The following is a 25,580-nucleotide window of genomic DNA, read 5'->3' on the forward strand; positions in this document are numbered from 1 at the left end:
GTGACCGGGATCTTCCTCCGCGGCAGGCGGAAGGGCTCCTGCCGTCGCCTGCGCTTCCGGTGGGGGCGGAGGAGAGGCCGCGGCAGTCGGTTCTGTTATGGGGAAGAAGCACAAGAAACACAAAGCAGAGAAAACGGAATGGCGCTCGGCCTCCGCCGTCGCGTACAGTGGTAAGAACTGGGGGCGGTACAGAGCTGGGGGATCCGTCTTTGTACCCGTGGGCGCGTCTACATCCTTCCCCCTGTGGCTGTCGCCAGGGCCCGGTGTCCCTTCGTGGGCTGGGTCACGACAGGGCGGTTGCGGGGAGAGGCACTTGTCTGGATGCGTGAGCTACCGGCAGCGGGCGAGCGCCCGGGGCTGAGTCGCTGATGCTGTCCCGTTGTCGAGGGTCGAGATGAAGGGTGGTGGTGCGTTGCCGGGCTGCAGGGCGGGGCGCGGCGGGGGAGATGAGGCGGGAGGTGGCGCGGAGCCAGCGCTGGTACGTAGGTGTCGGGGGTCTGGAGACCGACCGTTTTCATGGTTCGTACGGCGGTTCCTGATGGATTCCCAGGTTACTGCGCTGTTTGAGTGATACTTGTTTCCACCTTACTCTGACAAGGATCTTGTGATGTTTTCAGGGAAGACCGAGGAGTTAGTTCCTTACATATTACAGGTTTGTGGAAAGTCGTGATGTAAAATGTGTTGAACGACTCTTTCTTAGCTCGTATTTGTTAGACTTAGCTGCTAGTTTTCTGTCCAGTTGTGTTGTGTATATTTTCAACCACCAGCAAATTCTTGTAAACAGTACTTCTAGAAGAAGTATCAGTACTTGCTGTGTGCTATCACCTCTATGTGCATTTATGGAATGTTTTATTTTTTAAATTTAGATTATGTGGATAAGCCTTTGGAAAAACCTTTAAAGCTGGTGCTTAAAGTTGGAGGAAGTGAAGTGACTGAACTTTCTGGGTCAGGGCATGATTCTAGTTACTATGATGACAGATCAGATCATGAGCGAGAGCGACATAAAGAAAAAAAGAAAAAAAAGAAAAAAAAGTCCGAGAAGGAAAAACGTCTAGATGATGAGGAAAGAAAAAAGAGAAAGGTAAGCTGTGATTTTTAGAATTCAAACATACCAGTCTTCTTTATGCTTGCTTATCAGATCTAAAATCTGTTGTAGCCGAGTACCAGAACTTTTTTTTTCTTTTGATTGCTGTTGCGAGAAGGTTATTGTTTGGAGAAAGCACTTCACAAATGTAGAAAAACTCTTGTGTGTGTGTGTGTGTGTGTGTGTTCGAGTATTTCTCCCACTTAAAAGAGATATCCCTGTGATGATTTTTTGAACAAAGTAAAAGCTTGTTTCTTGTAACTGCACATTTGTCTTATCCATTTCCTTTGTAGATACGAATACTTCATCTTTAGGTTCTGTTTTGTATTTCACCCAGGTCAGAAACATGTTTTGCTTATTCTTTGAGGAGGATGTTTTCAGCATTTCAGATGAATCTAGATTGCATTTCTATTCCTGACACATGTCAAGTTATTGGACATTGAAACTGATATGTCTATTCAAATCAGCTTTCTGAAATCTGATCTCTTCAGTACTGTGGTACAGTAGTCTTGTTGGGTCTTGTTTAGAACAACCTGCATGCTAGGCTTTGTGGCTTAGTTAGTGGCAAACAGTGTGGTCACTTGTCTGTGCTGAACTTTTAGGAGTTTGGTTGAAATCAGCAAGAAGGCATTGACAGCACTGTTACCTTTACAATATAATTTTAATAGTATTTATTTTGTGTGCTAATGATTCTCTGACCTCTCTGTTTCTTTTCTGTCATGTAGTTTTACTATTCTCATATGACAATTTTTTGGTACTACTTTGTGTGTATGGCTAATATCTGTCATTTCAAATTGATTTATTTGTTAGGCTTTTATTACTTGATATATCTTGTAGGATTTCAGAAGCTCTTGAATAGAGGGCAGATAGTGGAAATTTTTCTTTGTACAAACATTTTCAAATGTTTCGCTTCAGAGTGTCGCTGGGACTTGAAATGTAGCAAAACAAATATCTTTAATAACATCTCGCAGCATCAAATCAAATTATTTGATTTGCCTTTGCTAAATTGGGCGGGCGGGTGTCTTTGTTCAGACGGTTTTTTTTTCCCCGGGACATTGTTATTACTGCATGCAAGAGAAGCTAATGGATAGATAAGTAACAAAACTGTAGTCTAAAGAAGGTTAATGAACGAATGCTCTTCTGTGTGAACATGAATAATGGCTGTAATATTATAGGAATGACTCAGGCATGCCTTTTCTTTGAAGCCCAGGAATAAATCATTAATTGCTGCCATTGTTACAGAACATTTCTTATGGTTCTTTTTCAGGCTTCCTAAATTATCATGTACTTAATTGATTCCTGTTTAATGCACCAAACAACAAAAACACATTAGTCAAAACAGAGCTGCCAGCTGATCTTTACTGAATGCAGTTCTACATACAAATAGCTTCAAAGTTCAATGTTCTTTTCAGTAGCAATATGGTAACTAACTATATTAAATGCAAAGAAGCAAAAGGTGAACAGTGTTAGTTTTAATTGGAGAAGAAAACTGGAAAAGTGACAAAGAAAATGTATGCACAGTTATTGAAAACATATTGTGGGTCAGATATATAACAGATATCCCAAACAAAAATATCACTGTCTCTTACCTTTTGGTATGTAGGATTGCGTATTCCAAGTATGATCTTCTAAAATCTGTCTTCTCCCTGCTGCTCTAGGAAGAGAAAAAGCGGAAAAGGGAAAAAGAACAGTGTGACACTGAAGGAGAAGCTGATGACTTTGATCCTGGGAAAAAAGTAGAGGTTGAACCACCTCCAGACCGTCCTGTCAGAGCATGCAGAACTCAGCCAGGTGAGCAGTGTGAAAAAGTATATAATTTTCAATGTTTTCAAAGGACACAGAACAGAGCTTTTGTCAAGACCAGAAAAATGCAAAATTTCCATGAGGATTTGCTGAAATCTAGAGGCTTTATTTTTTCCAACATTCAGAACTTTCTGCTATCGGAAGTCATTGTTCCTCTTGGTGCTTCTGGGTTTTAGTAGGTTTGTTTTCATGTGAATAAATTTGCCAAGGACAGCTGTGTCTGGCCTCTGGCTGAATAAAGCTTATATAAAAGTATTATTGTGCATAATGTTCCACTAGTACCTTCTGCTTAGTATTTCCTCAGCATTTCCAGAACAATGATCAGAAAGACTGAAACTAAGTTTTGCTCAGTTCAAGGGAAAAAAATATTGCAGAAGCTGCTTAGCTGTTGTTATGATCTTTTTTTGTAACCTATGTGGAGTTTTAATTTTAGTATCTCTATTTTCATCAAAAGTATAGCAGTAAGTTATGATGGGGTGTCTCTAAAGACCATAGTTCCATCCAGTTTTCATTTACCAGTCTTCTTTAATTCTCATCACCAGCCAAAATACTTATTGTTTGTGTGTAGTAGCTTCTACATGTTTAATCCCTTCAGATTTTGCCAATTTACTTACAGGAATTTTCAAATACATCATGATCTCTGTACATGCATGCCTGGAAATGGAACTTGGTAGCAAAAAGTTGGGTCTTTGGGAATAATTTGAGTCTTGTCTTTGGTACACTGCCATTGACTGGTCAAGTAACTTATTGGGGAATTTTCTAATTATGACTGCATGTTAAATTCAGAAATGGTGTCCATCAACTCTCAGGGTGACCTAATAGGAATAACTGAAATTTTCTGGTCCAAGCTTCATGCTTCTGGGTAATCTGGAGCCTTGAAAAACTGACAAGCTAAAAACTGATCTCTATATTGACAGGGCTGCTATTTTCATCTGCTTGAAAAATGTTATTCAAAAGCATATAAGTTACCTTACCTGTTCTGGTTAAGAAGGGAAATGTCTCTCCAGTATAATGATGAAGAGCTGGAGTTTTAATTCTAGATTTTACCATGCTGCTTTTTCAGACACCACATTAAAGCCAGTCTCTCTGAAGTGTGTACATGGAACAGGTGATTAATGTGTAGTGTTTATTGTTTAATCTGTACAGGAAGTGAAATCGTAATCAGTACCTTTCTTGCCAGCAAATCTGCATCTGTCACTCTTCTTTTTGATTGAAAAAATTCAGAGAAGCTGATTGGATGGGTGTTGTGGGAAAGAAACCATTAAAATACCGTGGATAACATGTTGTAAGAATGGGGATTTCTCAACTGCAGTATTTGAGCAACAAAATTTCGCTTCTCTTTTCCTGTAAAAATAAATAACACCTTGCTTTCACCTTATTGATACATTCTCTTACAACTGCTAGACTTAGCACTACATCTGATTTAATGTCTACTATTTTTTAATGTGATTGAAACTCAGTAAGTTGTAAAGGAGAAGAAATAGTTACTCTAAGCTTAGAAATCTGATGTGCCTCTGCTTTGAAGTCCATGTCTTTTTGACCTTCTGATCAGTACAAGCTGTACTTGTAGTTAAGTTTTTCTTTCTGGTATTTATATTTTCATGAAAATAAATATACCTGTATTATATTTCATTGCACTTACCTGTGTTTCTGTCTCAAACTGCAGCTGAAAATGAGAGCACACCGATCCAGCAATTACTAGAACATTTCCTTCGCCAGCTTCAAAGGTATTAGGCGTATTCTATCTCCAGCTGTGTCGGCAGTGTCTAATGCATGTTTATATGTGTTACTTTACAAATTCTTATTCTGGTTTTCTGTTTGAAAATAGTGCCTAACTACTGCCAGTAGTATCTTTGGTAACTTTTGCAACCATGTCAGACCTGGTAGTTTTTAAAGTTGAGTTGAGGAAAATTATTACCAGCTATGCAATTCTAGCTTTTGGTGAGGAAGTGTTTTGGGCAGAGGCTATATTGCCATCGTAAAACATATTAAACATGAACGGCTTGGTTTAGGAATTAAAAAACAGTTGTGAATTTTAGTAGTTTGAAAGACTGAACTGTTCTCATGAAATTTTGTTTTATTCTGCATCCTCTGTCAGATACCAAAGCAAGTTTATACCTGCTTACTTGGTAATCCTTTTAATTTGGAGAGGCTTTTATTTTTTTCCATAAGATGTTAGCCCTGAACGTTATATTTTTGAAAACAAACAAACAATTTCATTTTCATTTTTTCTTACATAGCAATAAATTGAACTTGGAACCAATTCAAAAATATTAACACTGTAATTATTTGCAGAGGACCTCATGAACAAGAACTGGTGATTACTCAGTGAAGCCAAAAGACCAATTTGAATTGTAAACAGAGACACAGAAAACATACAAAAAATAATTAAGTAATTCAAGAACAACCTGAATCTCTTTTAAAAAGTCTGCATATGTGTAATCAAAATGCTCTCCTTTATCAGGAAATTTTTCAAATACGCTTCTGTTTTATGAGAGTGCTTTTAGTGTTTTTTCTTTTCAAGTAGTACTATGTACAATGATCATTTTGTTTGCTGCTATAAATCTAAAAGTATTGTTTTTATTTTTAGGAAAGATCCTCATGGGTTTTTTGCTTTTCCAGTCACGGATGCCATTGCTCCTGGATATTCCATGATAATAAAGCACCCCATGGATTTTGGTACAATGAAGGAAAAAATTGCAGCAAACGAATACAAATCAGTCACTGAATTCAAGGTAAATTGATAGAGATTTAGTTATTTCAGAGCTCTCTAGTAAGGAACTGAAGATTGTTTTTAACAGTAGAAGCCTTTCTTAGATTAATTATTTTAATGTGTGTTTTTTCAGTACTAGGCGCTTTCATATATCCTGTGTGTTAGAATGAGTTTCTTTTCTTTTTTGGTGAATTTATTAGATTTTCTTTTCCTGTGGATTTATCAGATTCTATTACAATCTGCTACAAATTACTGTGGAATTTCTATGGACTTCATGCTGCTAGACATAAACAGGAGTAAGACTATCGCGAAGACTTAAGCAGTTGAAAAACCTGGAGCTCCTTTTTTTCTTTAATCTAGGCCTGTTTAGATTGATTAAGAGGCAATTTTGACATGTGTGCAAGAAAACTGGATACACTGAAGCATTTTCTATAAGATTCAATAATAACTACATAGTTTTTAGTTATCCTGTTTTCCATGTAACTTCATTTGAAATCGCCTTTTGGCAGAAACTAGTTTGGCAAGTTTATTGGCAACTTGCCTTAGCTATTTTGTGTATTACTATTGCTGTAATACTTTATTAGATACATTGTAGTTTTACAGACAGTGCAGTAAGAAATCTTTGCATGGTATTGCCAGCTCCTGGCACATGGAGGACAGGAAGGTGATTTGAGACAGCTAGTGTGGCTTCACCAGTTTATGACAGATAACCATTCAAAGGAGAAGACAAATCAGGCTTGGCTGTTCTGTTCTTTTGTTGCATCACATGTTCTTTTGTTGCATGTGATGAGCATCTAGAAGGCTGTTTCTTATGCTTTGAAGTTTCCTTTTTTTGTTCTAGTGCAAGTGACTGAAGAAGTGGTCACATTACTAGAATTAAAATTATATATAAGAAACTTTGTATCTTTCTGATGTCTGTATTTCTCAAGTCTATTCTGATTCAGAAGTTGAAAAAAACACTGAAAAGTACTTACGTTGGTCCCTCAGTCCTTTTATTAATTTATCCATTTTTTCTTGTTTGGTCCATTTGCATGAGGAGGAGATGTTACATTTGGCATTCAGGAAAAGGTTTGTGTTTTCAGTGTTTTTTTAATAACCAAAAAGCCAATTCCAAACAAAACGGAGCATCTTGAAGAAGCAAATAGGGCTCAGACCTTTGCCATTCTGTGTTACCTTTTAACTTGCATTAACTTCTCGAGCCTGCTGCTAAAATATTATTGTGTTCTTCACAGAGCTGCCATGATGGAATGGTATCTTCCAGTCATTTAACAAAGGATTTTGAAATTTTAACAGTTGTTTGTTTCATATTTTACAGGCAGATTTTAAACTGATGTGTGATAATGCAATGACTTACAACAGGCCAGATACTGTTTACTACAAGCTAGCCAAGAAGATACTGCACACAGGCTTTAAGATGATGAGCAAAGTAAGAGACCTCTTAAAAACAAAAAGTAGAAACTCTTTGGGGGTTGTTTTGCCATACTTAAAAGGAACATGATTAGTAACAAGAGTAAGTGTTATTTATTTAGTCTGTGATTAATTATGGCAGTGCCCGTTGGTGCTACTATATTTAAGGGTTTGATAGCATTCATGTTATAACCACACCCTTATTTCTCAGCCTTATCTGCACCACTGAAGTCTGTAGGAACTTCTTCTGCTGGCCTCGGTGGAAGCAGTTAAGATCCATGTGTATAAAACCCATCTGTAAAATATTGCTTCTGGCTGAAATTTAGAAAACAAGATCTCATTTAAGTTTATTTCTGCATAAACAAGAAAGCTTTTCTTTTTTGAAGGTGGTGAGTGTAGGGGAGGTTTCAGGGGTTTCGCAGGTGCATGCATGCAAACACACTCTTTACTGAAATACAGTTCTTTGCTTGTAAAATGAGGTTATTTTGATGATCTGCACCATGTGTGTATGTGTGTGTGTGAGCATGTGTTGCAGTTATGGTAAGTTTTATTTAAAATAGGCAGTTGTCTTTGCATATGCAGTTGTTTTGTTTGTTTGTTTCTCTCTTGATAGTTGAGCTGCAGAAATTACGATGCCATGCTACCATGACCAAATCATGTTGCATCGCCATTGGAAACGAGGCATTAAGAACAAAATAAGGCCATGGCCATTCCCATCCCATCCCATTATCATAGCATCTTGGCTATGAGGGAAAGGTTAAGTCCCTGCTGCTCTGTCCTTTCTGATTCTAGGAACGGCTGTTAGCTTTGAAGCGCAGCATGTCGTTTATGCAGGACATGGATTTTTCTCAGCAGGCAGCTCTTTTGGGTGATGAAGACACAGCAGTTGAGGAACCTGTCCCTGAAGCTGTTCCTGTACAAGCAGAAACTACCAAGAAATCAAAAAAGCAAAATAAAGAAGTTATTAGGTAAAGGTTTTAATGATCGTGCTTACTCTTCTCAGCCTTTCTCCTTGTGGTCCATAGCATAAATGGGCAGTTTTCTTGTATTTTATTTGTTTGTTTGTAGAAGTGTTTTAATAGCCCAACAGTTCCCAACTTGAAACAAAGAGTTCAAAGAATGACTGCATATTCTTTTAATATCTAGAATATACAGATATTTTTATCCTTTATATCTACATTAAATAATACGTAGTTTCTTCTCATTATGGTTTGAAATGTTCTTTGATTTTTAACATAGCCACAAATGCCTTTCACATTTTGTCCTTTTTTTTTTTTTTTTTTTTTTCCTGAAGTGATTGACTGTATCAAAATCTAACAGGATCTTTCTCGGAGGGCACAGTGGCCTTTAGTCTTATCTGGGAGCACATAAGTACAGCAGATTATTTCTGGAGCAGATGATAACATTTTCCCAATGAAATCGTATTAAGCTTCTTCATAAAATACATGGCTAGTGCAATAGCTATCTTCCAGCTAATAGGCACCCCAGGTGTTACAAGTCATGTTTTTATAGCTAAAATCTAGTTTTAGTCAAATTAAAGGGGTTTGTTTTCTATTTTGTGAGGAGGTTTTAGCAGAAACTGTGATTTATGAGCAAATTACGTTAGTTGTTCTTACATAGACATCCTAGGATAGATGTTGAATTTAAATTGTAGAACATTGTATCAAATGGAATTTTATTAACATAAAACTGTAACAGAGCATTATTAGTTGTATCTGATCATTAAAATATTTCTTCAGGCTTATCTCTTAAACATCCAAAGTAAAAGAAGTGAAATGTAACTTGCTTTCTCATATTTTCTAGAAGTGAACTTTAGAGTTCTGACCAGCCACATGTTTTTTGTTACACTTCAAGCATTTTTGTAGTCCTGCTTTAATGTCTGATGGAAGAAGTAGTATTTTATTTCTGTGTGCTCATTTACAAATACAGATAGCTAACAGAGCAAGAATGAACATGCAATTCAGATAGTCAAAAATAACTGACCTTTAATTTTATCTTGATAACGGTTTCCTTCCAATCAGTTGTGATATAAATTTACTTTCCTGTTCTTTCAAATGTTTATGTAACTTTAGTAGTTGGAATTAACTTTTTTTTAAATTAACTTGATCTTTTGACATCAGTAGGATAGCTATTATTCTTTTTGATGTATAATGAGAATTCTGGAGGGAGAATCAAACCAAATAGCAGATATTTTTGCCTTCAGAGAAAGAGCTGAAGTCAATGTTTGCAAAGTGTTAAGGCGATTTAGAACTCCATACTGTAGTTTAAAAAGTGACTTGGTCACTTCAACATCCTAATATCAAAGTAGTTTTTGAAAATTTTGTCCAGGATGTTGCAACCTTCTGAACATTCTCTCAAAATTCTTGTCCATTAAGTATTCTGTAGAGTGTGAGAGAAAGTGCCAGTTGTTGTGGAGTTTCCTGCTGTGTATGCTCTTTCTTAAAATCTTCAGTTAAATGAAAATCATATAACACAATTGTCTTATAATAGTATGATCCTGTGACCTTTCTGTTGTCTTTAATAGCAAAACTTTCTTGTGTATCGGATCTGAATCTCTATACAGAGAGAAATTCTTAGCTAAGCAAATGGAAGAAGATGCCCCACGAGAGAGAAATGGATTTGGTGTGAGGAGATGCTCAACCCAGTACCTAAGGTGTTTGGCCCTAGCGTCTAATGTCCATATAATGTCCTGAAAGATTTTGATGTACAAAGTTTATTTTAAATATATAATAAGGCTGACATAACCTATGATATCTTCACACTCTCCCTTATAATACTATCTTTTTCTGATTTTTATATAGTAGCTAAGGTATGTTCTTTCCCATCTTAGATATGCTTATTTGTTATGTTTTGTTAATGAGAAGGGATCTACTGAAAGATAAATGTTGAATTGTGGAATTTCAATGAGAAGGAATGGTATGATTGATAATGAGTAGGAATATTAATTGCCCATATTAGTGAGCTTAATTAGACTGGGAGCAGCATCCTACTTCTACAAGCAACTAAATTACACAATTCTCATAAATGCAGCCTGTTGTTCTGGGTTTTTTCCCTCAGGTTAGAGTTATACAGTCTCCATTCCCTCATCACATAATTTCTTTTCCTTTTATTTGGAATTTGTGAAAATAGCATATTTGTGCATGTGGCAAACTAAGGACACAACATTCGCCTTGTATTAATGCAATTTTACTCCCAGTCTCTGTTTTCTTTATTTTCATCAAGGCACAGAAACAATTAAATTTTTGAAGTTCGGTAGTTTGGTAGATCTCACCCTCTGCTGCAAAACTTCAGTTTCATAATATGATTATAATTCCATGCTGAAGTAGACTGACACTGGGAGAGGAATGTGACTGACTGTTCTAGTTAGCAAACCCAGAATTCAGGCCTTTGTTTTGTTTTAGCTTTTAATTTCTACAGCTATTCCTCTTCTCTTTCTTAGTTGCATATTTGAACCTGAGGGAAATGCATGCAGCCTGACAGATAGCACTGCTGAAGAACATGTGCTGGCACTAGTGGAACATGCAGCAGATGAAGCTCGTGACAGGATCAGTCGATACTTACCCAACAGCAAGGTCTACTGCACAACAAAGTCCACAATTCCCTTTCGTGTCTGGCTGTTGAATACTTTGTTTTGTCTTAGGAAATGGGGTTTAATATTATGTATTCTGAGACTGTAACATCTAGGATATGTGCTCTGTGTGGAATACAAATGTGACTATTGTCCATCACTTAATTTCAACTGAAGCCCATTGGAGGATGTCCTAAGTGGATCTCAAGATGTATTCTGTGTTGAACATCTTCAGAAATTCACTTCGTAGAAAACAGTGAAATGTTGCTCAGATCTGGCTTCCTTAATTGCAAACCTTAGCATTGAAAGTGATTAAAATAGCATCACACTCTTCTTATTGTTGCAACCTCAGAAAAAGCAAACTTTGGCATAGATCGAAAGGTTATTAGGATTTCCACCCCTGCAACCTAAGGAATTCAGGAATTTTGAAGTGTTAAATTACTGTTTTCAGTGAGAAGTCCAGAACCTTTTGTAGTTTTGTACCTTCAAGTAGTAACTGTCAACTGTAGCACCTTCTTGTGTGAGTACAAAATACAGACATCCTTCAGTGACTAGGAGATAGCAAGTAGTTTGTCCATGTTGGAATTTTGGACAGTGCTAACCACAGGTTTGATCATCTTGAACATTATTCTAATACTGTTCCATCTGTTTGTTTTTTGTGCTGTTCCAAGAGTTAGAAGGAAAATCTCAGTGACACTGTTACTGCAGTTGTCTGAAGACAATCTGTTTATGGGCTGTGTTTTTCATAACAAAGTGATAATGCTGGATTCTGTTGTTACTTCATGCTAGGGTTGGAGTGAATGCTACAGGCATTCACTACGGGCCTGTGTTGAGATACATTTACTCTGTTGCCTTTGCATTGTGTGGAGTCTTCTTACCACCGTTACACTTAGCCCTCATTTCTCGTTCTCTCATATACTCTAGTGACCATTGCAATAGAAAAAGGAATCAAGATGTTACTACATCCTACATTTTCCACCTTTTTTTTTTTTTTTTAACAACACTTGCAGAAGAAACACTTGGAAACATTAGATGTGGCAGTTGTGTCTTCAAACTTACATCTGTTTCTTGGACACTGGCCCTTGTCATGCAATCACCTTAGGCTCATCTGGATTAGGAAATAAAGCCTCAGAGCAATGTGGGAGAAGCTTTAGCTTCTTCAGTATATTTCTGTTTCTAACAGCTTGCTAGAATTGAAGGCTGTTTGAAACCTCCAAAGTAAGAGGAGGTGCTTTAAAGCAACACCAATCTTCTGCTAATTGCTAGCTTTACTGGAAAGGCCGATGCAGTTTTGCACTGTTCAAGAAGGAGTTGTTCTGGGTACACAACTCTGAATTGTCTAGGCTGTTAATCAGCTGGACAACCCACTGCAGATCACACTGCATCTAGGTAACACTGTGTGCTGGTTTGACTGAAAATTGGTTCATTTTCTCCATGCAGCTAGAAACCTTTCTTTTTCATAGCTAGCATGCTCAGTATTTGGACTTAGTTTGAGAACAAACAGATAACACCCCAGCACAGAGTTAATGTTTTTAATTGCTCTGGTCTGAGAGCCAAGGACATTCTGAGGATGCTTCCCACAGGTGTGAGGCATCGAGGAAGGGGGGACATAGATGGGGCAGAGCCTGACTGATATCCAAACTGATTAATAAGAGTATTCCATCCCATTTGTGTCATGCTCCAGATTTAAGAGTGGGGCCTTCCAGTTTCTCACTCTCCTCTTCTGCTCTCTCTCTGGGGTGAAGCTAGGGTTATTTTTGGTGCGGGATGTTTAGCTCAGCCTTTTGTCATTTTGCAGAGGTCTCTGGGCTTTTCTACCTTTTTCCTCTCTTCTCTCTCTCTGGGGTCGACATTAGGACCAGGTATGGCTTGCTGGGATTGGCTGCTCAGTTGTGGACAGAGTTCACGAGGAATTGCTCTGAGTATCTTTTATTTCTGTTTTTTATATATATATATATATATATATATATATATTTACTAGGAGTGTATTAGTATTTTGTTATTTTATTAAACTGTGTTTATCTCAATCCAAGTTTATCCCTTCCTTTTTGACCCTCTCCCCTGTTTGTGGGCAGGGGTAGGGCTAGGGGGTGAGCGAACAGCTATCATGGTTGTATTGCTAGCTTGGGTTAAACCATGATACACTGACACTTGCTTAGGGTTCAGTTATTGTTAACTTTTGCCATCACTTGAAGGTACTGTTTCTGTGCATTCTCTTTCCAGTATTCGTCATTTCTCTTTTTATTATATGGCAAAATTAGCTTTGGCCTTATGTATGAAGAGAGTTTTAAAACGTTTAAGAGGGATGAATTTAAAAAAAAAAAACCAGCAGGGGAGAGATTTATTGCTCAATTTACTTGGAAGTGTTTACTAATATTTATTTAGGGAGAGCGTATTTTTCATTTTCTGTATTTACTGAGAAATTACTATCTTCTCTCAGTTTCCAGCAGCTTAGTTTGTTACATCAGTTCTGGCTCTGTCTTTATTCTATCGTTTTTCACATCTCTGGCTTTCTTTTTAGCATTTTGTTTGTGTGCTCTGATTGTTCTGTCACAGCACTTCTTCCTCTTTAAGAATTTGATGGTGTGTTCATAAATGTACTTCTGAGTAGACAAAGTTGTGGGTGAGATATGAAAACAAGCAGTTCAGTCTAGATTTGAAAATGAACAGTGAGGTAGGCTGTGGATAGGAGTTATAGTTCTGTTTCTGAAAAGAAAATGTGTTCTACCAGTCAAGAGGGTCTAGCTCCAGACTAATTATAATGGAATTTTTAATTTATTTGGTGCAAACTTCAGATCTGATTTAGAAAGATGAATAAGAAGTTGTATATATGACATACAACTAAGTCTTCTGTGCTGAAGCATTTGCTAGGTGTTGATAAATAGTTGTGACCCAAGATTCTCTGTATTAAAAAGGAAATACCAGAGTGCAAGATCTGAATATAGCTAAAAATGTATAGCATTGTTTGTAAGTAAGCAACTCCTTTGTTGAGTTTGGACTGTTTTGAATGACTGCATTTATATCTTTGTGGTTCTGTTTACAGATTGGTTATCTGAAAAAAAATGGAGATGGAACTTTATTATTTAGTGTAGTAAATTCATCTGATCCAGAAGCAGAAGGTAAATGCCGTAATATTTCAAGCAGATATTTCTAATGGTGAATGTTTTGGCAGATTTTGAAGTCTTAACTGTACAGATCCTGAGTATTATAGATGAGTTTAAAAAAAAAAATATTCCCCAAACCGTTTTCCCCAACAGCTATATTTAGTATTTCCAGTATAAGATGTTGCTCTCTGCATTTCAAATTTTGACTCTTCAGATGCTCTCTTTACTGATGCTAACAGTAAGAAGATCTATTTATAAGCACTTATACATTTCTACAACTTCATAGAGAACTTGTGAGATAGGCTTTTGCTCCAAGTACCCTGTAGTGTTAAAATCTGATAGACAAAAGGTGAAAAAGCACTGCAATCCTATGTAGATGTGCAGTGCATGGATGAAAATTCAGAATCATCTTCTACTTTTTTTTAATTTCCTGCTTTAACTTATTATCTATATTTCAGATTTAAGATAATTAAGATTTGCTTAATTGTTTTTCTTTAGCCCTTGGTCTTTTATGGCGCTTTTTTTGTGTTACTACTATACATTATTTATATTGTCTTATGCTTTCTACTTGTCTTAGTTTCGAGCTCAAAATGCAGAAGTTTTGACAGTTTGTAGTGATGAAACGTCATAGTCTTTAAGCTGCTGTATGTCATGTTGATGTAGTGCTTCCTTCACTGCATCTCTTGAGACTGGAATTCATGCACAACTTACGTATTGTTGCATTGATGACTAGTAACATTTCTGTTGATTTTTTTTTTTTTTTCCTTTTAATTGAGAAATACAAGCCTGTAGCTCTGCTACTGTCTAAATTCCTCTTCTTTTGGTAGTCAGTTTTTTTGGAATGAAATTTAGCATTTTGGCTACCATCATGCACTGGCCTATTTCTGAAAAAAGTATAAATATTAAAATGGATGTGATTTAATACCTCTGAAATCATGCCAATGAAAATGTAGACAGTGGTGGTAATGGGAACAGAGCAATATTGCACTGTGTGCTGTAAAGTACTGTGCTGCTTCCTGATGTTTCTGTGCTCCAGAATCTTTTTTGTTCAAGTGGTTAATACTAGTTACACTGAATTTACAGCTAATAGTATATTCTGAATTTTTGTTGCAGTTTATATTTTTTATCCTAGTGATTTCTAGGGATAAACTTGCTTTTTGTTGTTCGGTAAATTGAGCATAATTACCATTAGATTCCGTAACAGCCAGAGAGATTTAAAATAACTGGAAGTGTCCTAAATGTTGTTGGGATTTTTTTTTTTAGTTTAGACGCATATTCCAAATAATTTTTGTCATTTTAGTTAAGCAGTTCTGAGAACTTCAGAAGAAATAAATATTGCTATGATGGTAATTATCTCAACAAGGTTCTTTATGTGGTATACAGGTTTCTGTAGACGAACTACCACATAAGAAAATGCTTTTAACACTTCATAATATCTGCATCTTGAACATTTGTGGATCAGCTAGTAAAAGAATTTCAGATGCTGCTATATACTTCAAAAGTGAAATAAATAAGTAAGCCATGGATCTTTTGAGTAAGAGATAGAAACATATTTACAGCAAGTATTTGAAATTTAAATGGAGAACCTGAATTACACTACCTATCTTAATAAAGCAACATCTAAATATTAACCATAAATAAATTTTATATGTGAAGTGCTTTTCTAAAAAATATTATCTTTGTAAAAATTATTAGAGGAAGAGACTCATCCAGTGGATCTAAGTTCGCTGCAAAGCAAATTACTACCTGGGTTCACTACACTGGGCTTTAAAGATGAGCGAAGAAATAAAGGTAAATGCCAAAGAAGGTATTTTAACTTTGTGTTAATTTGATGTTTTAGCAATTTCTTGATATAAAATAATTTCAGATTATACCTGTCTCCAAATTAAAATTCACTTGTTTATTTCTATAATATATTGTTATTTCATTTACAGCATAATACACTTTAAATAAATTGATTTTTTTGCTTATCAAACATAACTTAATTAGGAATCTGCGGATTAATTTTTTGCCTTAGTGTTATAGCCACGCTAGAAGCTTTCCAATAATGGTATTTCATTTTCTCTGGAGGAAGTAATTTTTCCTGAGCAACTGTGCTTAGAATTGAGAAAGAAACTTTTTGGTCATTTGCTTTTTTGTATCATATGACAAAGATTTCACAAGCTGTGCATTTTTTTTTTTTTTCCTAGTATTAGTGACATTTTTAATAGTTTCTAATCTGTTCTCAATAAACTGGCTGGCAAACCACAGAGAAGCAACAAGCAAAAAACAAAAATAGAAAAGGCAGGAGGTGAATCTTTTTTGTGGAAGTGGGGTGGTTAACTTAGTTAACTTAGTTCTTAGTTCTAGTATAATTAGTACATTTAGTCACACAGTTAAAGTAGCTGTGCTGATTCTTGAGTCTTCAATTTCCTTCGAGATATTGCTCTTGACTTCAGTTAGAGGAAAAAAAAACATGCTGCACTTTCTGTTTCAGAAAACAAAATCTATTTTTGATTCCCCTCCGTCCAAGTGATCTTTTACACTTGTGTTAATCATTTGTCATCTCTTTCTTCTACCTGTCTAGTAACCTTTCTTACAAGTGCTAGTACAGCACCTTCCATGCACAACAACTCTATATTTCATGATTTGAAATCAGATGAAATGGAACTCCTGTACTCAGCTTATGGTGATGAAACTGGGATACAGTGTGCCTTAAGGTAAGCACTTCCTTAGTAGGAGGAGTGACTTCTCATAGCAATTTTATGAAAAGCAGTTTAGATTAAAGGTCAACTAGGCCCCTCCAAATCCTCAAATTTTTTTCTAAAAGTTATTTAAAAAATAAGTCGCTACAAAACTTGAAGCTAGCTTTCATCCTGGTTGGTGGGGTTTTTTTGGGGGGGATTCAGTTTTTGGTTGTTTGGTTGTGCGTGTGTGTTGTTTTGAGGTTTTTTTTCCATTCTTTTTATTTGCACTTTTAGGGTACCCTATTCTCTTGCAAGACTTTTATGCATCTTGCTGTTACGGTCTTTGACCACAGGATTTTATAGGTTGCTAAAGACAGAGCATTTTGCTTTAAACCCAGCAGTAAGTAGGTTTACATACGGAAGTAGTGGACTTAGGTGACCTTAAAACAGTGATATTTTTCAAGGAGCATCAGAACAGTTAAATCTACTTCAAAAGGAAAATGCCATGTTTCATTAAATAATTAATCTTATAGGAAAAGAATTAATCCCAAGCTTTTTACTTTTCTTTGTGTTTTTTTTTTAACCCACTGCCAATGATAGTTCAAGTGAAAATTTGCTAGTAGATGTGAAAAACAAGTTTGCATGTACAGTTATTACCGTTTAAAAAAAAATTATTGGCTGAAATATTTTTACTAAAATAAACATTTTCTGTAATGCTTATATCTCCATTCCTACTAGCTTACAAGAATTTGTGAAGGATGCTGGAAATTACAGCAAAAAAATAGTAGATGATCTTCTGGACCAGATCACTAGTGGAGATCATTCCAAAACTATTTATCAGCTGAAACAGGTGTGTATTTGATGCACAGAAGTATCAAAAGTTCATCAAAACAAGAATATATCTCTTTCTCTTTTTTAATATGGTATGAAATGCTTTGTTTTCCACTATCTGTGTAAGCATTGGAGGCTTAGCTGTTCATGCAACCATGTGGTGAACCAAATTAGAAGCTGAATTGATCAGCAGGGAATTAATCTTTCTCTTTTCTAAAGATCCTCCAATGTTTTTCACGTAGTGACTTCAGAAAGGAAGAGGCAGGGGACCTTTGGAAGAAGGGACAGGAAACTCAGGAGAACTACAAGGATGTTGTGAAGTTATGCAGGGGGAAAATGCAAAGGGCCAAAATCCAACTAGAACTTAATCTGGCTACTGACACAAACAGAAAAAAAAATGTGTCTATGAATACATGAGCAACAAAAGGAGGGCTAAGAAGAATCTCCATCCTTTAGTGGATGCCTGGGAAACATAGTGACAGAGGACAAGGAAAAGACCAAGGTACTAAATGCCTTCTTTGCCTCAGCCTTTACTAAGAAGACCAGTTGTGCTCTGGGTACACAGCACCCTGAGCTGAAAGACAGGGAGCAGAATGGAGCCCAAATAATCCGAGGGGATATGGTTAGTGACCTGCTACAGTACTTAGCACAAGTCTGTGGGGCCAGATGGGATTCACCCGAGGGTTCTGCGATAGCTGGTGGAGGTACTCACCAAGCTACTTTCCGTCATTTATCAGCAGTCCTGGCTAACTGGCGAGGTCTCAGTTGACTGGAGTTTAGCAAATATGGCACCCATCTACAAGAAGGGCTGGAAGGAGAATCCGGGGAATTACAGGCCCATCAGTCTGACCTCGGTGCCAGGGAAGGTCATGGAGCAGATCATCCTGAGTGGCATTACACATACAAGACAACCCAGTGATCAGGCCCAGTCAGCATGAGTTTATGAAAGGCAGGTCCTGCTTGACTCACCTCATCTCTGTCTATTACAAGATGGCCCGTTTAGTGGATGAGGATAAGGCTGTGGATGTTGGGTACTTAGACTTCAGTAAAGCCTTTGACACTGTAACCCGCAGTATTCTTCTGAAGAAGCTGGCAGCTTATGGCTTGGACAGGCATACTCTTTCCTGTGTAAACAAGCTGAACGGCCAGGCCAAATAGAGTTAAATCCAGTTGGTGGCCAGTCATGAGTGGTGTTCCCCAGGGCTCAATATTTGAGCCAGTTCTACTTAACATCTTGATCAAGGATCTGGACAAGGGGCTTGAGTGCACCCTTAGTAAGTTTGCAGACAACACCAAATTGGATGAGAGTGTTGATCTGCTGGAGGGTAGGAAGGCCATACAGAGAGATCTGAGCCAGCTAGATTGATAGGCTGAGGCCAGTTGTATGAGGTCCAACAAGGCCAAGTGCTGTGTACTGCATTTGGGTCACAACAACCCCAGGCAGTGCTACAGGCTCGGGAAAGAGTGGCTTGAAAGCTGCCTGGTGGAAAAGGACCTGGGGGTTTTGGTTGATAAACGGCTGAATATGAGCCAGCAGTGTGCACAGGTGGCCAAAAGGCCAACGGCATCCTGGCTTGTATCAGGAGTAGTGTGGCCAACAGGACTAGGGAAGTGATTGTCCCTCTGTATTCAGCACCGGTGAGGCCACCTCAGATACTGTGTTCAGTGATGATGACATTCTGAATTATTTAAGAATAAGGAAGGAGAGGAAGGGGAGGAGGATGGAAGGTACTCAGGTTTCCTGACATGGTGGAAATGAGATTATGCTAAATCTCTGCAGACTTGGAAGTAAAACAGGGCGAGTAATGTTTGGGGAAAAGGAAACAAAAGAATGAAAAAAAAATACAGACGATCATTCAGAATTTTCTGGGTATTTTGTTCCAGTTCCTACTGGGAAAAATTGTGTATATGAAACAAGAAGAAATGTAATTGATTAGTTAAAAAAATGAGAATTCAGAAAGTTCAAAAACAATATTTTGAATATTCTTCTACATTTAGAATTGTGTGTACACAGCGTATTGAACTTACCTTTAAAACATGTGCCTTTCCCTTTTTGCCATCTTATATTGTTCCAAATGAGAATTTCTGAATGCCTTTCAAATGATCAGTGGCTATTTACACTTAGAAGGGCTGTTCAGTTTTGACATATGTGGATATGTGCAGGTTTTGTGCAATTAAGTGTGTTTCAGTGATGATGTGCCGTGGTATTTTATGCTTGAGTATTTTGTGGTGCTGCATTTGACTTAAGAATTCATATCTCTGAAAGTGCAATCTTAAATAATTTTGAATCAGAAGTTACTGATGTAATTACTAAGATACTGCATTTGAATATAAATTTCATGGGCAGAAGAAAGGGGCTGAAAGATTAGTTAAAATGCATAATACTAAAATATTTCAAAACAGTAACTGTTACAGTACAGATCTGTGAAAAAACCTCATTTTGTGTGACAAGTTTGAATATACTTGAAATTGTACAAGAGAGATATTTCTCTTATGTTGACTAAAAGTAATTGTTAGTGTTCTTTCTTTTCAGAGGCGAAACATCCCGGTAAAACCACTGGATGAAGTTAAAGTAAGTTGTGCTGATACTCAGTTTTTTGTTTCCTCTTTGTTTGCTTTCTGGAAAAATGTGTCTTGGCATTTAAAGCAGAGAAAATAATGTTCTTTGGGCTTCCAACATTGAAATTCCTAATTCTCTTTACTGTGCATCTGTTCTGTGTAAGACAGAAAAGATTGACAAGTTAAATATATAATAAAGAAGAGGTTGTTAGGTTAGTCCTAAAGAAGACGTCCTAAGAGGCTGTCCTGAATAATTCAGAGCTGTTGAGAGGAATTCATATGGTCACCCAATAAAGAAGAGCTAGTTTCTTGGGGTTTTTTTTAAAGGATTCTATGCAAACATCACAAAACATCATAGTCTTCTGTGTTGGCCTAGAATCTGGTCATGAGAAACCAGCAAATGACACAAACATTTCTTACGAAATGTGAGGGTAAGCTATGAAATGCTAATTTCTAAAATATTATTTGGTTCTTTAGGTTCTGCCAGTTCTCATAAAAGAAGAACACAAGTTGCGTAATACCTGTCCAGATTCTTCCAAACAGACTATGGTAAAATGCTTTGTGTGTAATTAAAAAAATATTGAGACATTTTGTTTCAGTGGAAGGATGTACATGCTTTTAGGTAGAAGATTAAAATTATGGTATCTAGAATAAACTTTCAGGACTTAAAGTGGATTTTCTGACAGTTGATCTATTTTAGTTAGTGGCTTTGTCTTGTTGTTCTGTATTCTCTAGTTTAATTTGGCATGCATAATTCAATCTCAGAGAGAGAAAGACCACTTAGGTATGTAAAAGATACTTGATCTGCTGATGAATATTTGAGATTCAACCTGATGTAAAAGTGGAAAAATACGGAAGTATTTATCAGTTTTACCTCATCCATTGAAAATGTTAGAAAGTGCGGATAAATAATGTGTATCTTATGCTTTCACAGCTACTAATCAAATCTTTAAGTGGTATGGATTTCATCTTGCAGATTATTTGTGGCAACAGAATATATGCACTTTATTCCATGGTGATAAACATTAAAAATGTATAGATTACATTATAGCAACAAATAAAATTTACTCTTTTATATTTCTTCTGTTTTGTAGAAAGGTTTGTATTTCTCTAGAAAGTGACTGGTTAAATTAATTCATGGAAGTGATAAGTTTTATTTTCATATTTCTAAAAGATAATACCTGGTTGTGTATTTACCTGCATGTTTTATCCCTCCTACTAGAATAGGCAAGCTCAGAGCATTCTCTTAGAATGTGTTCTGAAGCTTAAGAACTTTAACATTGATCTCTTAATTTTTGCCATTACATAGCAGTATTGCAACAGGTATGGAGAAAATGAAATCATTGTAGTGCAGGCTGTATTTCATTATCCAAATGTATAAGAAAAAATACTTGAGAGACCAGCTCCAGCTGATACTGCATATAGGGAGACCCACCTTACTGGTTTTATTAGTCACATACTAAAAATGTCAATAAATTCAGTGTTGCGTTGAGAAGCTGAGGGGAAAAGAGAATATGGGAGTGGTTCATAATGGGGGATACTGACAACGCTTCCACCTGCCATGGTTCTGCCATGAGACAGGGATGAGTTGAGCATGTAATTGAGTCCCAAAGGATTTGGTAATGTTGGTTTCAACAGACCCAGATGATGAGATGGAAGATATTTAAACTAGCCTGCAGATCCCTTGCCATTCATATGACCGGTCTGTCCTGGAGCCATGTTTGAGCTGCCTGTGAGTTGCAGGTTAGCCAAGATGGTTATGAGTGCCCTGGGCTCAAATGTTGTCATGCACATTTTTGAGAGTATGGATTCATGTATTTACCTTAAACATGAAAAAGTTATAATGACAGCTTGTCACTATTGCTAGTCTTTCTGTTAATTTTATTTTAATAGGTTGGAGAATCTGCTGGAGATAGTAACACTTCTGACTTGGACTTTCTCTCTATGAAACCATATTCAGATGTATCTCTTGATATTTCTATGTTAAGTTCGTTAGGTAAGTAATTAAATATACAAGCCATCCGTTATGGTTTAGTTTTACCATTTAGGCAAAATACCAGCTGGATTTGCTAAGAATAAAAAAGTGTTCAAAAAGGAGTAATAAGTCTACATTTTACATCAGTAAAAGTCTGGGGCTGGTACAAAATAAATGAAACCTTGGTCTGTCTTTCCTTTGAGACATCCATGTGCTACCACTGGAGAAACCGAAGTATTTGTACCTGACAATTTTGATAGCTTTGCCTGTCTTCTGTGTGGTCATAGTAATGTATATTTTAAAAAACGACGTGGAGCTTTGGCTCAGAAATATTATTACTTCATAACCTGTCTTTTGAAATAACTTGGGAAGTAGGTAAGTAAGCTCAATCATATCACCACTTGAAATGTCCCAAAACAAAAATCAGAACAAACTTTGGGCACTGGAAGGACATTAGCTACAAATAAGGCAGTTGTATGAAAGTATTAGGCTGTTGTTTCAAATACACATCTTTCATAGATGTCCTTCTTTAAAGACTAAATACATTTCTGCAGGCTTCTGAGCTGGTCAAATGTCTTCAAAAATGTCATCACAAAAAAAAAATACTGCTTATGGTTTAAGATACCTTTAATTAAGAATGTGAAAGGTGCCAGACTATCTATTATAGAACATAACCAAGGTAATTGAAAGCTTAAAGAAAAAAAAAGTCTACAGATTTCTCTCATAGGTGCAGTATTCTTTGAAAAGCAATTGTAAGCTTGATTATGCTGTCACACACTAATTTTGTTGCAGTTCAGTAAAAAATTAATAAATATCTGGTTAATAGATAGCATTTAGACATAGTCTTACTATGAAATTCTCACTCGACTAAAGCTGCTTATGTTTTTCTTCTTTGATCTTTCTGTAAATAATCGTACTTCTAGATTACTTCTGGAGAGAGTTTATGGCATTATTTCTTATCGTAATTCTTACAAAGTAAGCAAGATCTGCATTGAAGACAGCCCAAAGAGAAGGAGAGACTTTATTTTCCTGTTTAAAGTTGAGGGAAAACTTTCTTAAGTCTTCAGATGAAAGAACAGCATATGTTGGCACATATTTCCCATTCTTTCCAATTTCACTGTTTTATTTGGCTCATTGTAGACGGAGAAGATACTTTTCTTAAAACCTTTTGTGATAGGGATTTCTTCACCTCCATAAATTACATTTTCTGTTTTAACTGTATTTTAAGTTAGATATTTAAGTAATCTTTCTACTGATTTACTCACCTTTGCTGCAAACTGAATGCCTTATTTCATGTCTGGAGTTTAACAGATGAGGAAGACAAGCTGTTGTAGCTGTTTAAATACTGGGAGTCAGTTCAGTTTCAGCCATTTCCCATGGCTCTCTCTTTCATTCTCTAATCCCACCAAATGCATTTCAACATATATTGCTTGAAATTGAAGACAGATCTGCAGCTGTTGCCTTTTAGAAGTGCAAAGGAGAATGCAAGACTGAGGTCATTTGTGTAATAGACAACACTTATGTTAATTTATTTTGATAGTGACTTGATAATTCATGAGTCAATCTGCATGTGTTAATACGGGTTTTATTTGGTAACTGGTGGCCCTTAGGGAAAGTGAAGAAGGAGCTTGATCATGACGATAACCATTTACATCTGGATGAAACAACTAAGCTGCTGCAGGACCTTCATGAGGCTCAGGCTGACAGAGTGGGATCCCGGCCATCATCCAATTTGAGTTCCCTCTCCAATACCTCTGAAAGAGACCAACATCATCTTGGTAAAGTTACCTTTGTCACCAAAGTTGCAGTACTTCTGCTCTGATTGAAGCTGGTTAAAACTTACATTTTAATTTACATTAATCTTTGCATGAAACTTCTCTGATAATACGGTGTACTGACTCCAGGATCATATTTTAATTTTTAAATATGCATAACAAAGGCAACTAAGACAACATACTTTTGACATGTGCAGTTAAGGACACTAATTGTACTTATTTTTTTATTAGGTATGATTGAAGTAATTGTGAAGTAAATTGATACGGATTAGCACATCCCTATATGCGTTTGCATTTCATGCTCTTAGAAATACTAAGGAGTGTGTGTTTATTTACAGTGTAGTTGTATGTAGCAAGTAACACGTGGGATTCTACAGTAGCCTTCCATAGTATACTGTGAAATTCAGTGGTAAGGCAGGATGATGGGTGACATACCACTTAACATCTTGGTGCCATTTCTGAGGAGGTAGGAGATGTTGACTGGATGATACCCAGTTACATTTTGTATGATTTTTCAATGGATTAATAGAATAATAACTTCTTTTTCAAAGAAGATCTAAATTACTGAAGAATCTTGTAATTTATTTTTCAAAATCTCCTGTTTAAATATCATTTAAATGTCTGTCTTGCATTAAAAGTCTGAAAGGAACTTGTGAAGTAACCATACTGTTTATATACATAAATCTCTCTCCCTTATTTTTCTGTATTTTTAAAGGTATTGATTTTTTTTTTCCCATATTTTACAGGAAGCCCCTCTCATCTGAGTGTTGGAGAACAGCAAGACATGGTTCACGATCCCTATGAATTTCTTCAGTCTCCAGAAACCTCAAATGCCCCTACTAACTAGTTTGACATGTACTATATATTTTGTATTTTAATTGTATTATGTTTTTATAAAGTTTTTGTCCAGGGCAGAAACCTCAATTTTATCCTCTTTTCTATGAGGATTCCTGTATGATATTATCATATTTGCTGGATTAAACAAAATCCACCTATTTGGTACATCATCTTGTTACCAATGTACCAAAACCTGCTGTTGATTTGTTTGTTGAGGGAGGTCATTGTCTAGTCGTGTGTGATTCTTGACTGCAAAACAACAAATAATGTGTAAGAACAAATTGCATTTTATAGAAACTGAAGAGTGATAATTTTCCCAGTATCATGGCAACAGTCATTAAATGTTTCTAGTAGAATTATCTGCCAGTTCTGCTTGGGTCTTAACATGAACACCTTCAAACAGGAATATTTTATTTAAACAATGGCAGAACTGCATGAATTGTGATAATTATTAGGTTTCTCATCTCCTAATCCTAATAATCTGTAGAAGTTGTTTCTCTTTCCTTGTATTTTTAAATCTTTTGTTAATCACTCTAGAGAATACTTAATTTGAGAGTAACAACAATTAGTAGTTGCATTAAAATGCTCACTATGGGAATTCTACCTTGAATCTGAAAAATATGGATGTTTTTGTGATCCCTTGTGTCTTCAAACACAAAGAAAACATAATACTTATGTTTTATAATTTGTTATGTATACTTACCTGGACGGAAATAACAATAGATAAGGTGTGCTTTCCAGTAATTTAAAAATAAAACTTTTATCATTCAGTACTGATGCAGCTGGAGGATTTTGTACCATTGATATGTGTAAGCTGGAAAAATTTTATGAATTTGCCATAGTTTGTAAATATTAATAAAAATACAAAACCTCTTGATGTTTGCAAATACCTTGTTCTTGCACGGAGAAAATTTGCTTTCTTATCTTGCAGTTCATCTTGAAGTGAAAAGTTTTGGTCACAGAGAAAGTTTGCTGGCTAATAGTGATATTTATCTGTTACAACTTCAAATGTTGGAGTGCATTTTTAATCATTAGTCTGCAAGCTCTTTTGTTTACTTTTTTTTTCCCACAGAGTGCATACATTGTGTTGATCAAGAAAAACTGGGATGGCACAGCTAGAATGGGCAGGAGGAGAACTGGTAGAGGTCGTAGAAGAGCCAGGATACTCATCAGATGATTATTGAGGGATGGTGATTACTTTTGATGATGAAGTAAACTTATTCTGAAGCGCAAATGTGTAATTCTGTGGGGAAGGATT

General features: G+C 36.3%; 1 protein-coding gene across 12 annotated transcripts; it reads left to right on the forward strand.

The window, feature by feature from the left end:
- Positions 1-28: 28 nt before the first annotated feature.
- On the forward strand, positions 29-25,209 carry BRD9 (bromodomain containing 9). 12 transcript variants are annotated; one of them, XM_065833074.2, is made up of 18 exons: positions 29-170; positions 867-1,081; positions 2,743-2,875; positions 4,554-4,614; positions 5,478-5,622; positions 6,916-7,026; positions 7,800-7,975; positions 9,532-9,660; positions 10,447-10,579; positions 13,619-13,694; positions 15,375-15,470; positions 16,246-16,378; positions 17,084-17,195; positions 19,710-19,748; positions 20,213-20,284; positions 21,629-21,731; positions 23,321-23,488; positions 24,232-25,209. In XM_065833074.2, exons 1-18 carry the CDS (start codon positions 98-100, stop codon positions 24,330-24,332), a joined length of 2,076 nt encoding a protein of 691 aa, XP_065689146.1. In that variant the 5' UTR covers positions 29-97; the 3' UTR covers positions 24,333-25,209. The 12 variants fall into 12 exon arrangements, with proteins under 12 accessions (XP_065689146.1, XP_065689147.1, XP_065689148.1 ...); XM_065833075.2 differs by having other exon boundaries at positions 9,571-9,660; XM_065833076.2 differs by having other exon boundaries at positions 7,860-7,975.
- Positions 25,210-25,580: the final 371 nt, after the last annotated feature.

The sequence above is a fragment of the Patagioenas fasciata genome, chromosome 2 (genome assembly GCF_037038585.1).
Source record: "Patagioenas fasciata isolate bPatFas1 chromosome 2, bPatFas1.hap1, whole genome shotgun sequence".
Classification (NCBI taxonomy): Eukaryota; Metazoa; Chordata; class Aves; order Columbiformes; family Columbidae; genus Patagioenas; species Patagioenas fasciata.